This window comes from Macaca fascicularis, chromosome 10, assembly GCF_037993035.2.
Source record: "Macaca fascicularis isolate 582-1 chromosome 10, T2T-MFA8v1.1".
Taxonomy (NCBI): domain Eukaryota; kingdom Metazoa; phylum Chordata; class Mammalia; order Primates; family Cercopithecidae; genus Macaca; species Macaca fascicularis.
Window position 1 is genome coordinate 93,360,453 of NC_088384.1, and position 14,435 is coordinate 93,374,887.

The 14,435-nt window shown below is 50.5% G+C and overlaps 1 protein-coding gene across 2 annotated transcripts; it reads right to left on the minus strand.

The window, feature by feature from the left end:
* Nucleotides 1-10,871, minus strand: GHRH (growth hormone releasing hormone). 2 transcript variants are annotated; one of them, XM_015457697.3, is made up of 5 exons: nt 10,800-10,871; nt 5,863-5,965; nt 5,450-5,554; nt 3,276-3,395; nt 1-147 (listed from the first exon to the last, which is right to left on the minus strand). In XM_015457697.3, the coding sequence occupies exons 2-5, from the start codon at nt 5,943-5,945 to the stop codon at nt 129-131; spliced, it is 327 nt and encodes a 108-aa protein (XP_015313183.3). In that variant the 5' UTR covers nt 5,946-5,965; nt 10,800-10,871; the 3' UTR covers nt 1-128. The 2 variants fall into 2 exon arrangements, with proteins under 2 accessions (XP_015313183.3, XP_065379193.1); XM_065523121.1 differs by lacking the exon at nt 10,800-10,871 and adding an exon at nt 7,225-7,667.
* Between the last annotated feature and the right edge of the window lie 3,564 nt (nt 10,872-14,435).

A 14,435-nucleotide genomic window follows, 5' to 3' on the forward strand; every position in this document is an offset into this window, starting at 1 on the left:
TTTAAATGCACACCGATATGGGGGATTTTATTGTATTTACAAAGGAAAAAGTGGGTCAGAAATGAAAGAGGATTAACTGGATCCAGTTGCGTTTTGGCTACAGGTAGCCCAGGTCACAGGAGGAATCTTCATCCCTGGGAGTTCCTGCTACAGAAAGAAAGATCAAGCTCAATCCGGGGAATTGAAGTGAGGGTGACTAGAGTGGGATGCATGGAACCAGGGCTATGGGTGCTCCCATGGCAGGAGCTGGCCTTTCGGATTCCAAAAGAGGCTGTGTGGGGTGGAGGGAAGGATGTGCAAGCGTGCCAGCGAGGTCAGTCCCAGGCTTAGCCCCTGCTCTCTGCTCTGCCAGCCAACTCCCACCAAGACCCTGGGCCAGTCACTTCCCCTTGAAGAAGCTGCCTCTAATCCCCAGACAGGCTCAGCGTTCTCCCAGCCTCACTGTCACCACTTCCCAGCGTCTCTTCCCACTCATCACAATGAAGTAATTGACTGTACGAGAATGTTATCTAGTTCCTTGCTGCCTCGGTGCATTATGAATTCCGTGAAAGCAGGGGTCGCTGCCGTCCTGTACCCTGCTATGCCTCCGGTCCAGAGCGTGGCATGTCACAGTCACTGGATGGTCTTTACAGGGGTGGGAGGATGGCTAAACCCGAGCCTCAGTTTCCTTACAGGGCCGTTACATGGACACAATGTATGATGGGTGCAAAAGTGAGCCATCTGTCACATGGCTCTCCTCTGCACTCTAAAGCAGGAACTTATTCCTGCTCACCAGTGATATCCTGGTATTTGCAGCAGTCCAGCTGGAGGGGGAACAATGGCTGTAGCAGCCTTCGGGACCCTTCCTGCCAGCTCTGCGGGCTCTATGACTTCAATCTCTGTGAAGCCTCTGGCTTTTAACTGGCAGGAACAAAGCCTGCATTCTTAGGATTAGCCCTCCCTGGAGCCATCCACCCTACCGGGGCCTGATGAGAGCCATAGCAGGTGAACAATTACCTAATCCCAGCCTGCGAGGCACAGAGGAGGCATTCTTCTTAGAGACATTATTTTTGAACTCTAGTCTTGCGGACCCTAGAGATGGTAAGAGCTAACCCCTCCTTTCACAGAGTCGAAACTAAGAAGCGTGTTGCTGTGCCACTAGTTGCGGAACCAGGCCTGGGGTCCAGGCGTTCTTCCCGCCTCCCAGCCTGGTTGTCGCCCCTCCTGTCATCTGCCGTAGGCCTGGTGCTGCTTGTAGATGGTGAAATCTCTGGGCTGGTGGTGTCTAATCGGGTTGGGAAGAAGGGGAGAGAGGCCACGGAGAGCTCTGCTGGGAACTGGATTTGCTTAATAGATTGGACCAGAAGTGCCCAGCAGAGCCACACTGGGACCTGCTTGTGCTCGCAGTTCAATCAGGCTCTAGGCCGGCTGTGGTGGCTCACACCTGTAATCCCAGCACTTTGGGAGGCCAAGGCAGGTGGATCACCTGAGGTCAGGAGTTCGAGACCAGCCTGGCCAGCATGATGAAACCCCATCTCTACTAAAAGTACAAAAAGTTAGCCGGGTGTGGTGGCGGGTGCCTGTAATCCCAGCACTTAGGGAGGCTGAGGAGGGCGGATCACCTGAGGTCAGGAGTTCACTACTAAAAGTACAAAAATCAACTGGGCATGGTGGCAGGCACCTAATCCCAGCTACTCGGGAGGCTGAGAATCACTTGAACCCTGGAGGCGGAGGTTGTAGTGAGTTGAGATCACGCTACTGCACTCCAGCCCGGGTGATGAGAGTGAAACTGCATCCCAACAACAACAACAACAACAAAAAATCAGGTTCTAAACCCCAGCAGAGTTTCTCCAAACAGCCAAGACATTTTTGGGAAACTTTGCCCATGAAGTGGGGCTTTGTGCAAAGAACAGGTCTTGGGCCTGCCAGTCCCTGATTTGGGGCCAGCTGCCACCCCCTCTTTGCCTCACTTTTCCTCCTCTGTAAAATGAGGTAACTCATTTCCGATCTCCCCTGACTCCCAGGAGAAACATGAGGGCCAGTGAGCTGGAGAATGACAGTCATCACGTCTCTCGTCTGCTGATCGTGTGTCTGTGCACACTCATCTACCACAGTGTGTGGGAGGGCTGGTCTGTCTTTGGCTTTATAGTTTTTTGAACTTGGCAAGGGATCCAGAGCATGCCTGTCAGTTCACCTGCAGCCAAATCCTTGGGGACACCTGTTAAAATTCAGATTTCTGGGTCGTATCCCGGAACCATTCAGTGAGTAACATTTTTGGGCATGGACACTGAGCCTGGCCTCTGGCTCCGCACTGGGATACAGCCGTGGATAAGATGCGGTCTCCATCAGACACTTCCCACCCGTCATGTCTAAAGAACTCTCCTAGTATTGATTGATTGATTGAGACGAGATCTCACTATATTGGGCAAGCTGGTCTCAAACTCCTGGCCTCAAGTGGTTCTTCCCCATCAGCCTCCCAAAGTGCTGGGATTACAGGCATGAGCCACCGCACCCAGGCACTTTCCTAGTTCTTTTTTTTTTTTTTTTTTTTTTTTTGAGACGGAGTCTCGCTCTGTCGCCCAGGCTGGAGTGCAGTGGCCGGATCTCAGCTCACTGCAAGCTCCGCCTCCCGGGTTCACGCCATTCTCCTGCCTCAGCCTCCTGAGAAGCTGGGACTACAGGCGCCCGCCACCTCGCCCGGCTAGTTTTTTGTATTTTTTAGTAGAGACGGGGTTTCACCGTGTTAGCCAGCATGGTCTCGATCTCCTGACCTCGTGATCCGCCCGTCTCGGCCTCCCAAAGTGCTGGGATTACAGGCTTGAGCCACCGCGCCCGGCCTTTTTTTTTTTTTTTTAGACAGAGTCTTACTCTGTTGCCCAGGCTGGAGTGCAATGGCGCCATCTCAGCTCACTGACACCTCCGCCTCCCAGCTTCAAGCGATTCTCCTGCCTCAGCCTCCCAAGTGGCTGGGATTACAGGCGTGAGCCACTACGCCTGGCTAATTTTTGTATTTTTAGTAAAGACAGGGTTTCGCCATGTTGGCCAGGTTGGTGTCGATCTCCTGACCTCAGATGATCCACCCACCTCAGCCTCACAAAGTGCTGGGATTACAGGCATGAGCCACCATGCCCAGCCATTCTCCTAGTTCTTAATGTCTGTCAGGAGGGTCCTTGTTCTTGGTTTGTTTGGCAGAGCCCCATACCTTCAGAGAGGAGTGGATTTTTTCCTTTTCCCAGCAAACCATGGAGTAGGAAGCCCTGAAGTCCCTAGAAGCACACATGCACACACACCCATACCTGTGCTTCTGCAGCAGGGCCACCAGGATGCTCTCCAATTCCATTTGCTTTTGTTCTGCCCACACGCTGTCCACCTGACGGCCAAGCCGTGCCCTTGCTCCTCGCTCTTGGTTTCTCTCTCTGTGTGGTTAGAAAAAGAGAACTAGTTGCTATTTGGGTAGGATGTGGAGAGGCAGAGGTATATCCCTACGCCTATTTCAATATCTGGTGTGGACTCTTCTACCCAACTGAATTAGATTCAGCCACACTTAGGGAGGCAGTATATATAGTAGTGAAGAGTACAGTAGTACAAATGTATACAGTTGCAAAACGTCTCCCCACAGATTATTAATTATAGAGGGAAAAATAACTTTATAGAGGAGAAACCTGGCAGACACCATGTTAACCAACTGATCGAAGTTACCATCTACCAATAATCCACCAATAATGGCACAAGTTGCCATCCTGTGCCTCCTGATACCAGGCACTGAGAAGGACACAACATTACTTCTGTGAGTGCATCACCTGATTCCTCTAATCATCATTAGAGGAATGCATCCTCTAATCATGGGGATATGTCTGGCAAATTCAACATGAGAGACATTCTATAAATCATTAGCCTTTAGTAATCAAAACTGTCAATGTCATGAAAGACCGAGGAACAATTCCAGATTAAAAGAAACTGAAGAGACATGACAACTAAATGGTATCCATGATCCCAGATTGGGTCCCAGATCAGAAAAAGAAATAATTGTCATAAAGGACATTTTGGGACAACTGGTAAAATTTGAAAATGGATTATAACTGACAATTATATTATGATTATGTAAGGAAATGTCCTTTGGTTAGGTATTAGGAGACACATACAGAAGTACCTAAAGGTAGAGGGTCATGATGACTGCAATTTACTCTCAAATGGTTCAGCAAAAATGATAACAACACTTAATGTGCATATGTGTTTCTGTGGTATGTATCTATATCTAGCTATAGATATAGAGTAAGCAAATGTGATAAAATGTTAGGAATTGGAAGGGTATATGGAAGTCCATTGTGCTTTTGTTGCAACTTTTTTGTAAGTTTGAGATTTTTTCAAAGTAAAAACTAAAAAACATACAGGCTATAGAGTCAGGCAGTTTTGCTCCAAACTCTGCCACTCTTTGTGTGTCCTTTAAGAGCTATTAACCCTGGGCCCAGACACAGTGGCTCATGCCTGTAATCCCAGCACGTTGGGAGGCTGAGGCGGGCAGATCACGAGGTCAGGAGATCGAGACTGTCCTGGTTAACATGGTGAAACCTTGTCTCTACTAAAATATACAAAAATTAGCCAGGTGTGGTGGCGGGCACCTGTAGTCCCAGCTACTCGGGAGGCTGAGGCAGGAGAATGGTGTGAACCCGGGAGACAGAGCTTGCAGTGAGCTGAGATTGTGCCACTGCACTCCAGCCTCAGGGACAGAGCGAGACTCCGTCTCAAAAAAAAAAAAAAAAAAAAGCTATTACCCCTGTATAATGGGGATAAGGGTTGTTATGAAGATTAAAGAAGAAACTAAAAGCTGGGCAAGGTGGCTTACAACTGTAATCCCAATGCTTTGGGAGGCCAAGGTGGGAGGATCGCTTGAGGCCAGGAGTTCGAGACCAGCCTGGACAACATAGTGAGACGCCATCTCTACAAAAAATAAAATTGTCGGTTGTGGTGGTGCATAGTGGTAGTCCCAGCTACTTGGGAGGCTAAGATGGGAGGATCATTTGAGTCCAGGCATTTGAGTTTACAATGAGGCATGATCATTCCACTGCACTCCAGCCTGGGCAACAGAATGAGACCCTGTCTCTAAAAAAAAGAAAGCAAGAAACTAAGAATAATAGTAGCTGACACTACCAAGGGCATCCTGTGTGCCCAGCACTGTGCCAAGTGTCTGTAAATGTCCCAGGGCAGAGCCTTTGTTTTTGGCATGGAGTCATGATTAAATGGTAACTACCACCAGTGTGGTTACTGTCAGAGCCTAGCCGCAAGAGGCACATGGTAGGTGTGGAGGTAAGCTGAGGTTTAACGCTGGAACCCTTTTGCTATGGGAAGTCCAGAAATGACACTTGCTGTGCCAAGGAAGAGATCTGACTCGGTCCCTGGTCTCCTGCAGGGAACAAGATCCTGGAGACTCTGCTGCAGAGTGTGGGAAGAAGTCACTAGAACTCCTGCTTACCCCTGCTGCCTGCTCATGATGTCTTGGAGCAGCTTGCGGGCGGACAGCTGGCCCAGCACCTTCCGGTAGCTGTTGGTGAAGATGGCATCTGCATACCGCCGCATCCTGTGCAGAAGGAGTCAGGGGTCAGAGGGCGGGGTGGAGGCCAGGCGAGGGGACAGTCACGGCTGCATTCGCCATGTCTCTGCAAGATCCTTCTGTTGCCATCTGTCCCACTCACCCCAAGAGAGACTCAGACCCCTCTGAGTGACCTCTGTGAAGCTGTGTCTGCCTCCTCTGCAAGGACAGGCAGTGGGTGCTGCCTGGAGACATAGCCGGGGCCCAGCTAATGGGCTGAGTCTGCATTCACTAACGCCTGCCCCATGGCAGGGATGGCTTGGGAGTGGTGGGAACTTTCCCCAGGGGCTGCTTACCTGAGAGTCAAAGGGGGAGGTGGGGAGCAGTGGGAGCTGCTGCTGAGGGTGAGGATCACAAAGAAGAACACCCAGAGTGGCATCCTTCACCTGGGGCTGGCACCTGCAGAGTGACAGGAGAGGAAGGTCAGGTGTAGCCACAGCCATCGGGATGGCCTTTACTGGCCCAGCCCTGGGCTTGACTCCATGGCAAGCCTTGGTTCTTGATTTTTGGAAACTGTGGGATGGGAAAAAGAATTCGGACTCTGGAAGTCAGACAAACCCGGGTTCACATTCTGCCTCTGCCAGCCACCCTCTCTGACTTCACTTTCTTCATCTGTAGAATGGGTATGATGGAGCTACCCTGCCAACCACATAGGGTTGAACTGAAAACCAGTGACGGTAGAGAAATTTCCCCTTGCCATAAGGCATTAGAAGTGGGATTTGGGGCCAGGCACGGTGGCTCATGCCTATAATCCCAGCACTTTGGGAGGCTGAGGTGGGCGGATCACCTGAGGCCAGGAGTTTGAGACCAGCCTGGCCAACCTGGTGAAACCCTGTCTCTACTAAAATTACAAAAATAAGACAGGAGTGGTGGCATGTGCCTGTAATCCCAGCTACTCGGGAGGCTGAGGCATGAGAATCCCTTGAACCCGGGAGGCGCAGGTTGCAGTGAGCCAAGATCATGCCATGCACTCCACGCTGGGTGACAAAGTGAGACCCTGTTTCAAAAAAAAAAAAAAAAAAAAATTAAATAAATAAAATAAAATGGGATCCCTTAGCAAGGAATGGGGAAGGTCAAAGAACCTTTTCTCAATGCCCCCTCATTCAACCCCATCCAGTGTGGCAGTGATGGCAGGCAGCAAGGGCAACTGCTCCGCTCTGAGTCAGACAAACTGGAAATTCAAATCCTAGCTCAGCTGTCATTAGCTGTGTGTCCCAGGACAAGTGGCCTCCCCTCTCTGAGCCTTATTTTCCCTGGCCATAAAACTGAGATGGTAACTAGACCTCCTCCTTTGGCTCCTGTAAGGATCTGGTGAGGTGAGGTGCCTGAACCAATAGGGAATTCTCTAGAAACCTTTGCTGTGGCTACCTAAGACTGACCCTCTGAGAGGGCAGGCTCTTCCTGTTTTAATTTTGTTTGGAGTTGGAGAGAGGGGAGAAGGGCTCTAAGTCTTGCTCCAGACGCTTAGATTTCGCTGAAGGGTTTTAGTCCTGGAAGAGACCGAAGAGCCGGGGGAGCCAGCGTGGCACAGTCGTCCCATAGGTCCTGTAACTACCCTTAATTGGGGCCTGCGGACACCATGCTCTGCAATTAGGGGAAGAACAGCCAGCAGGGGACAGAGCCCGCCCCTGCGCAAGTGCCACTGTGTCGGCCCAGACCTGCCTGAGCGTGGAAACACGGCTGCCATCGGGCGACTTGGCCCCCTAGGAATTCGGTCCTCCCATCTCCATGGGTTTCTCCCTCTCAGCAGGATGTCTCCTCCATGGGGGTGTAGATCCATCCAGGGGCCCAGCCGGCCCCGGAGATGGCCAGCACCCCCGCCTTTCCCACGATCTCCCGACATGGCTTCCTTCCCTCCGGCTCCTGGGTCCTGCTGAGGAGTTCCGGCAGGCAGGGCCAGCGCTGGCAGAACCCAGCTTGTTCTCCCGGCCCTCTCAGGGTATCGCCCTCCTTTCCGAAGGCACTGAAATCTCCTCTAACCCAGGGATGCCTTGGGCCCCCAGGCAGCACTCTCAGGGACCGCTCATTGCAACCTGAGACCCTGTGCCTGCAGAGCTGGAGGGAGCAGCAGCCCAGGCCTCAGCGGTCAGTCCCTCCCTCCCTGACACAAGCATCCCCACTCCCCTACCCCGCCCCGAGCGCACACTGGCCGTCCTCCACTTCCTGCTCTGCTCGAGTGAGCACTGGCTGCCAGTGAATGACAGGGAGCTCACTACCCCCAGCCCTGGGGCTTACTTCCAAGTGGTTCTTTATTTATTTATCTTGAGACAGGGTCTCACTCTGTGGCCCAGGCTGAGACAGAGTGGTGCAATCATGGCCTCAAACTCCTGGCCTCAAGCAATCCTCCTGCCTCAGCCTCCTGAGTAGCCGGGACTGCAGGCATGTGCCATCATGCCCAGCTAATTTTGAAATTTTCTGTAAAGATAAAGTCTCACGATATTGCCGAGGCTGGTTTCAAACCCCCGGGCTTAAGCAATCCCCCCGCCTCAGCCTCACAAAGTGTTGGGATTACAGGCATGAGCCACCATGCCCGGCCCAGGCAGTTCTTATTGTTAGGAAGTTTGTCTCATCATGTCAAGCCCAAATCTCCTTCTTCTGCAAATATTCGTTAAGCCTCTACTGTTCCGGTAAGGACTGGGGCTAGAGAAAAGATGAGAACATGGGATCTGCCCCGAGGGCTGGCTGTGTAACTTCCGCCTGCTGGGCCAGAGCCTCTGCACCTGCAGCCAAACGACCAGCCCTTTAGATACGTCTCGCATCTGACTTAAGCCTTTGTTCCTCAGACCAAGGCTCGGCAGCCTTCCGTCCTCCTCATCGCACCATACCATGTCTGGTCCCCTTCTCCCCACCTGGTCCAGGCTGCCTCTCCAGAAGTGGAATTTCCTAAGCTGGGAGACCTTTGGACACAAGCAGCGCCCCTTGACAGAAACCACTGCCTTTCCTGCCTCTCCGCTGCGGCCTGGCTTTCTTGCCTTCTTTGCTGCTGATGTTTAAAGATTCAGGCAGATCTGGGTCCCCGATCACCTCCCTCCCCTGCTCAGAAGCCCCTGGCTCCCCACTCCCTCCAGAATAAAGCTCAAACCCCTTGTCTTGACTTAAGCTTTCCCTCTGCCTCCTGAGCTCCTGCCCCTTCTCCCAAGGACTGGCACAAGGGATTCCCAGCCCCTGTGCCCTACCAGGCTCTACAACCCACCCTTGCACTCTCCCTCTGGAGCAGGCATCCCCGTGCTCCTCTTACAGCTGAGGAAAAGAGCCCAGAGGGGACAAGGACCTTTTCCATGGTCCTCCATCAAATTAGTTTTGGAGTGGGCACTTCAGAATGGGCCTCCCCATTCCCAGGCCAGCAGACTTCCTCCCGCTCCATGCAGCAGCTTCCCAGGTACAATGCTCTATTCACAGCATTCCCCGTTCACAAGGGGCCTCAGCCTCCATCGCCCGCACGTGGGAAAGGGTCTGAAAAAAAGGAAAACTTCTTGCTCTTTGTCGTTGGGCCTCTGGGGAAGAAAGAATGGAGACAGACAGGAACACCTGCTTGACCGGCCCCTCCCTATGCACACCCGGTAGTTTCAAGGAGTTGAAAATAACCTTATAGAAGGGCAGACTTTGATGGCGAGGGCAAGTCACAGTAAACATGATAATACCCCGCTCATTCAAGATAAGGCTCAGTAACTGCACAGGCTAACCAAGGGGCTCAACATTTGCCACAAATCCTGTGCCCCAGGCATAGGTCAAGACACCATGGCAACCTCTGAGCTATGAGAACCTAATCCATGGGTTTGCAGATCCCACTGGATGAAAATGGGAAACAACAAGAATTACCCAGTGTAGGGTAAGATAAGAATAGAGGTTATGTCACTAAGGATAAAAAAGCTCCAGCCTGAGCAACATAGCGAGACCCCATCTCTACAAAAAATGAAATAAAATAAATTATCTAGGCATGGTGGCACATGCCTGTAGTCCCAGCTACTCTGGAGGCTGATATGGGAGGATTGCTTGAGCACAAGAGGTTAAGTCTGCAGTGATCCATGATAGTGTCACTGCACTGTAGCCTAAGTGCCAGAGCAAGACCTTATCTCAAAGAATAAAATAAAATAGCTGTCAACAGACATATTCCACATGACAACTTAAGGAGTCAAAATTCACCGAATGAAGTGTAGCCAAGCCCAACAGCATTGCTGACAACGCTGATGACTGAAGGCACTCCAGAGTTTATAATCTATCATGATCATTGGTTAGCTTCCTGCAGTGCTTACTGATTCTGTGATTAGATGTACTTGAGATTGCCTGGATTCAGGATAAACAGGCACTTAATCTACATCCGTTGGCACCTTTTGCCAGCCTTCATGTCAGGAATGTCAGGAGAATTCTGCAGATTCACCTGCAGCTAACGACAGAGGTCAGGTCCCAAGCACCCAAATTCGCAAGGGCATTTTTGAAAACCCAGGGAAAGAACATCTTTAACTTTCCTTGAACATTCCCCTTTGAAATTTGAGCACCCCAAAGCATCGACATCCTGATCTGGTTTATAAACTGTTTCACCGACAGCACTCTAAGTTAAAAGAAATCTAAGTTTTTAATGAGGAAGCATCTTGAACTGTCATTCAAAAGAGTGATACTCCAGCTCATTCCAGAAGGGGTTTGAGGCGGTCTATGGTGAAAGACACAAATACTTCAGGATCATTAAAGCAAGGATCAGGAGACAGGCGTGGGGTAGCGGAGAACTCCAAGGGCAGATAATTGTGTCTAAAACCTGGAGTAAAGAGTGCGGCTGCAATTGAGCAAGAAAGCAAAATGTTATCAATTTCCCAGCAATTACACTGAATCAGTTCTGAGTGATCAATGAGCAGTATTGATTTGCACAGCCACTTGGCTCATCTCTGATCCATGGCAGAATCCCATCGCTGACAGGAAAATCGAGCCAACTCACATTTGCCCCCGAAGCCTGCCCACGCACCCTTGAAGGAGCACTGAGACCTCAACGCCTGCGACAGACACCTGGAGCCAGTCCGCCACGCGCCCAAGTTAAGAGAAGCCCCAAACAGCACCATCAAAAGCCTATTCCAGAGCCTCTATTGAGGGGTGGTTTTATCCAGAGAGGGGCTCAGATGTACTCACCCGTCCATGGGTAAAGAGGATGGTGGTGGGCCTCTTGGACTCAGTGTTTCTGAGTTGGTGAGAAGGTTAACTTTTCTTGCCCCCAACCAGCCCAGCCCCCAAGGGCCACCCCTCTCACCTGATGCGGCAGATCTCCCCCTGCTCCGAGGCACTGCTCCAGTCCACGGGCCCTGAGCTGGGTGTTGGCTCCGGCAGCCGCCTGGCGTCCCCATCATTTATCCCTTCATTTTCCTAAGCGTCGTCAGCGTCAGAGAATCAATTACCCACAAGTCAACCAAAGGACTGTTTTTAGCATCACATCACACTGACAAACCCTAATAGGTGAAAGAGGTTTGGCCCCTTGCAAATTAAGACTCCTGGTAAAGTCTCCCTTTACCTTTGACAGGGTGGACAGAGTACAAAGTTGTAACATCATTCCAAGAGGATATAGAGAATATATACTGCCATAATAATGATCGGAGAACTCGGCTGGGCGCGGTGGCTCACACCTGCCATCCTAGCACTTTGGGAGGCTGAGGCGGGTGGATTGCCTGAGCTCAGAAGTTTGAGACCAACCTGGGCAACATAATGAGACCCCGTCTCTACAAAAAATTTAAAAATTAGCTGGGCGTGGTGGCACACAGCTGTTGTCCCAGCTACTCAGGTGGCTGAGGCAGGAGTGTCACCTGAGCCTGGGAGGCGGAGGTTGCAGTGAGCCAAGACCACACTATTGCACTCCAGCTTGGATGAAAGAGCAAGACTCTATCTCAAAAAATATATTTTTTAAAAAAGAAAAAATATGTGTTAAAAATAATTGGAATACTCATAAGACTGAAACACCAAGAGTTTATTGATTCCCCAAGATAAATGTGCCTTTTTAAAAGTTCCTATAATTTAGTTTTGTCCCTGTGTAATTTTATTTCACTTTTGGGAAGACACATTACGAATAAACGTTATTCTCTCCTTAGTGGGGAATTCGTTCACTATCTCCCTTGTCGTCCAATTATCAGAATTCTGCACTATTTGATTTACACCTGCTTGGTCACCCGCTGTTTTCAACAGCTAACGTGGGAGCATCCGTCGTCATTTGTCAAGGCAGCCAGACATTGGCAGTTGCCTCAGAGAAGTGTGAAGTGAGAGGGAAGAGATGGAAAACCGTGGGAGAGTTGTGCTTCCAGATTTCCCTAGCCTATAGCTAAGAAATCCTCACGAATGACATAAAAGCATAGGAGGCAGAAGCTCTGGTTTCCCAGGCGGCCATTGTGAAAGTGTGGAAAGAGCTCCAAGCCTCGAGTCTAGGGACCTGCTACCTCTTCCAAGCCTGTCAATCATGACCTCTATGACCCTTAGGAAGTTACTTCTACCTGGCTGGGCACGGTGGCTCACACCTGTAATCCCAGTGCTTTGGGAGCCTGAGGTGGGTGGGTCACGAGGTCAGGGGTTTGAGACCAGCCTGACCAACATGGTGAAACCCTGTCTCTACTAAAAATGCAAAAATTAGCTGGGTGTGATGGTGGATGCCTGTAACCCCAGCTACTCAGGAGGCTGAGGCAGGAGAATTGCTTGAACCCGGGAGATGGAGGTTGCAGTGAGCTGATATCGCGCCACTACACTCCAACCTGGGTGACAGAGCGAGACTCTGTCTCAAAAAAAAAAAAAAAAAGGAAGTTACTTCTACCCTCCAGGCCTTAGTTTCTATCTGGAAACTTGAGAGTTGACATAGAACAGCAACTTCCAAACTTTTTTTTTTGAAAGGGAGTCTCTCTTTGTCGCCCAGGTTGGAGTGTAGTGGCGTAATCTCGACTCGCTGCAACCTCCACCTCCCAGGTTCAAGTGATTCTCCTGCCTCAGCCTCCAGAGTAGCTGGGATTACAGGCGCGTACCACCACGCCTGGCTAAGTTTTGTATTTTAGTAGAGATGGGATTTTGCCATGTTGGCCAGGCTGGTCTCGAAGTTCTGACCTCAGGTGATCCACCCCCCTCGGCCTCCCAAAGTACTGGGATGACAAGTGTAAGCCACTGCACCCAGCCCAAACTTTTTTTAAAAAGTGGCAAAACTCTTTCTTTGGAAACCTACAGAAACAGGTTTTTAATATGGGGCTACTGTGGTTGAAGAGGGGGAAGTGGAGTGGAGACCACCTTGCCTACCCCTGAGGTACCTCAATGGGTCACAATTACAAGCCAGTAGTTTCCAAGAGTCCCCTTAGCAACACTATTTTGTGTTTCTGTTTCTTATCCTGCACTGAGCCATGTTCTCGGCATCTAGCAAATACGGGATGTTTCTCATAGAAGCAAAGCTTGAGTGGTATGTCACCTTGCTGGCCAGGATATGAAGTGGTCAGGTCAGGCCAGATCCCCAAGGATTAAAAATGGGCTGATAGTGGTCAGGTGCAGTGGCTCATGCCTGTAATCCCAGCACTTTGGGAGGCCAAGGCGGGCGGACTGCCTGAGCTCAGGAGTTCAAGATCACACTGGGCAACATGGTGAAACTCCGTCTCTACTAAAATACAAAAAAATTAGCTGGGCATAGTGGCACGTGCCTGTAATCCCAGCTACTGGGGAGGCTGAGACACAAGAATCGCTTAAGCCCCAGAGGCAGAGGTTGCATGAGCCGAGATGGCGCCACTGCACTTCAGCTTGGATGACAGAGTGAGACTGTCTCAAAAAAAGTAAAAATAAAAGGCAGGGCGTGGTGGTTCATGTCTGTAATCCCAGCACCTTGGGAGGCCGAGGTGGGCGGATCACGAGGTCAGGAGATCAAGATCATCCTGGCTAACTTGGTGAAACCCTGTCTGTACCAAAAATACAAAAGAATTAGCCAGGCGTGGTGGTGGACGCCTGTAGTCCCAGCTACTTGGGAGGCTGAGGCAGGAGAATGGCGTGAACCCGGGAGGCGGAGCTTGCAGTGAGCCGAGATGGCGCCACTGCTCTCCAGCCTGGGTGACAGAGCGAGACTGTCTCAAAAAATAATAAATAAATAAATAAATAAATAAGCTGATAGCTTTAAATTAATTATTATTAGTTTAATTTTTTGGAGACAGGGTCTCGCTCAGGCTGGAGTGCAGTGGCGAGATCTCAGCTCACTGCAGCCTTGACCTCCTGGGCTCGAGCAATCCCCAACCTCAGCCTCCTGAGTAGCTGGGACTGCAGTTGCATGATACCATGCCCAGCTAAGTTTGTTTTAGTAGAGATGAGGTCTCACTATGTTGCCCTGGCCAAAAATTAAATACTACTTAAAAAAAAAAAAGTGCAGATCACAGCATCAGGGAGCAGACAAAAACGTTGGGAGACCCAGGGCTATGGGCTCTCGCACAGTCAGGAAGTGTGGGGTGAATCCTGGAAATGCAAAGTGTGGACCATTCAGAGCTGGGCACCCAGAGTGGATGCTGGGCCAGGGCACAGATGCAGGTTATACGGAGTTGGCTGGAGAAGCCATGGGACTCAGAATCCAGTCTCGGTTGAAACTGTGTGCCAGGCATTGTGCTACAGACTTCACGCCCTACCTCAGTTTTCTTATTTGTAAAATGGGAGTGATAGAACTCAACTTATGAGTCTGTTGGGTGAAGATTATTGTGACATTGCATAAGGGGCAGACCTGGCAGAGGACAGACCTCACAGTTTAGCTTTGACAATTGCTATTCTTGTCATTGCGATAAATGAGGAAACAGGCATAGAAGGCTACGTGCTCAGCCACAGCCACAGAGCTAGTCAGTAACTGGAAGAGCTATGAGTCAAACATGTTTTCTGACTTCCTTGCAGCCCCAGCTACTCGGGA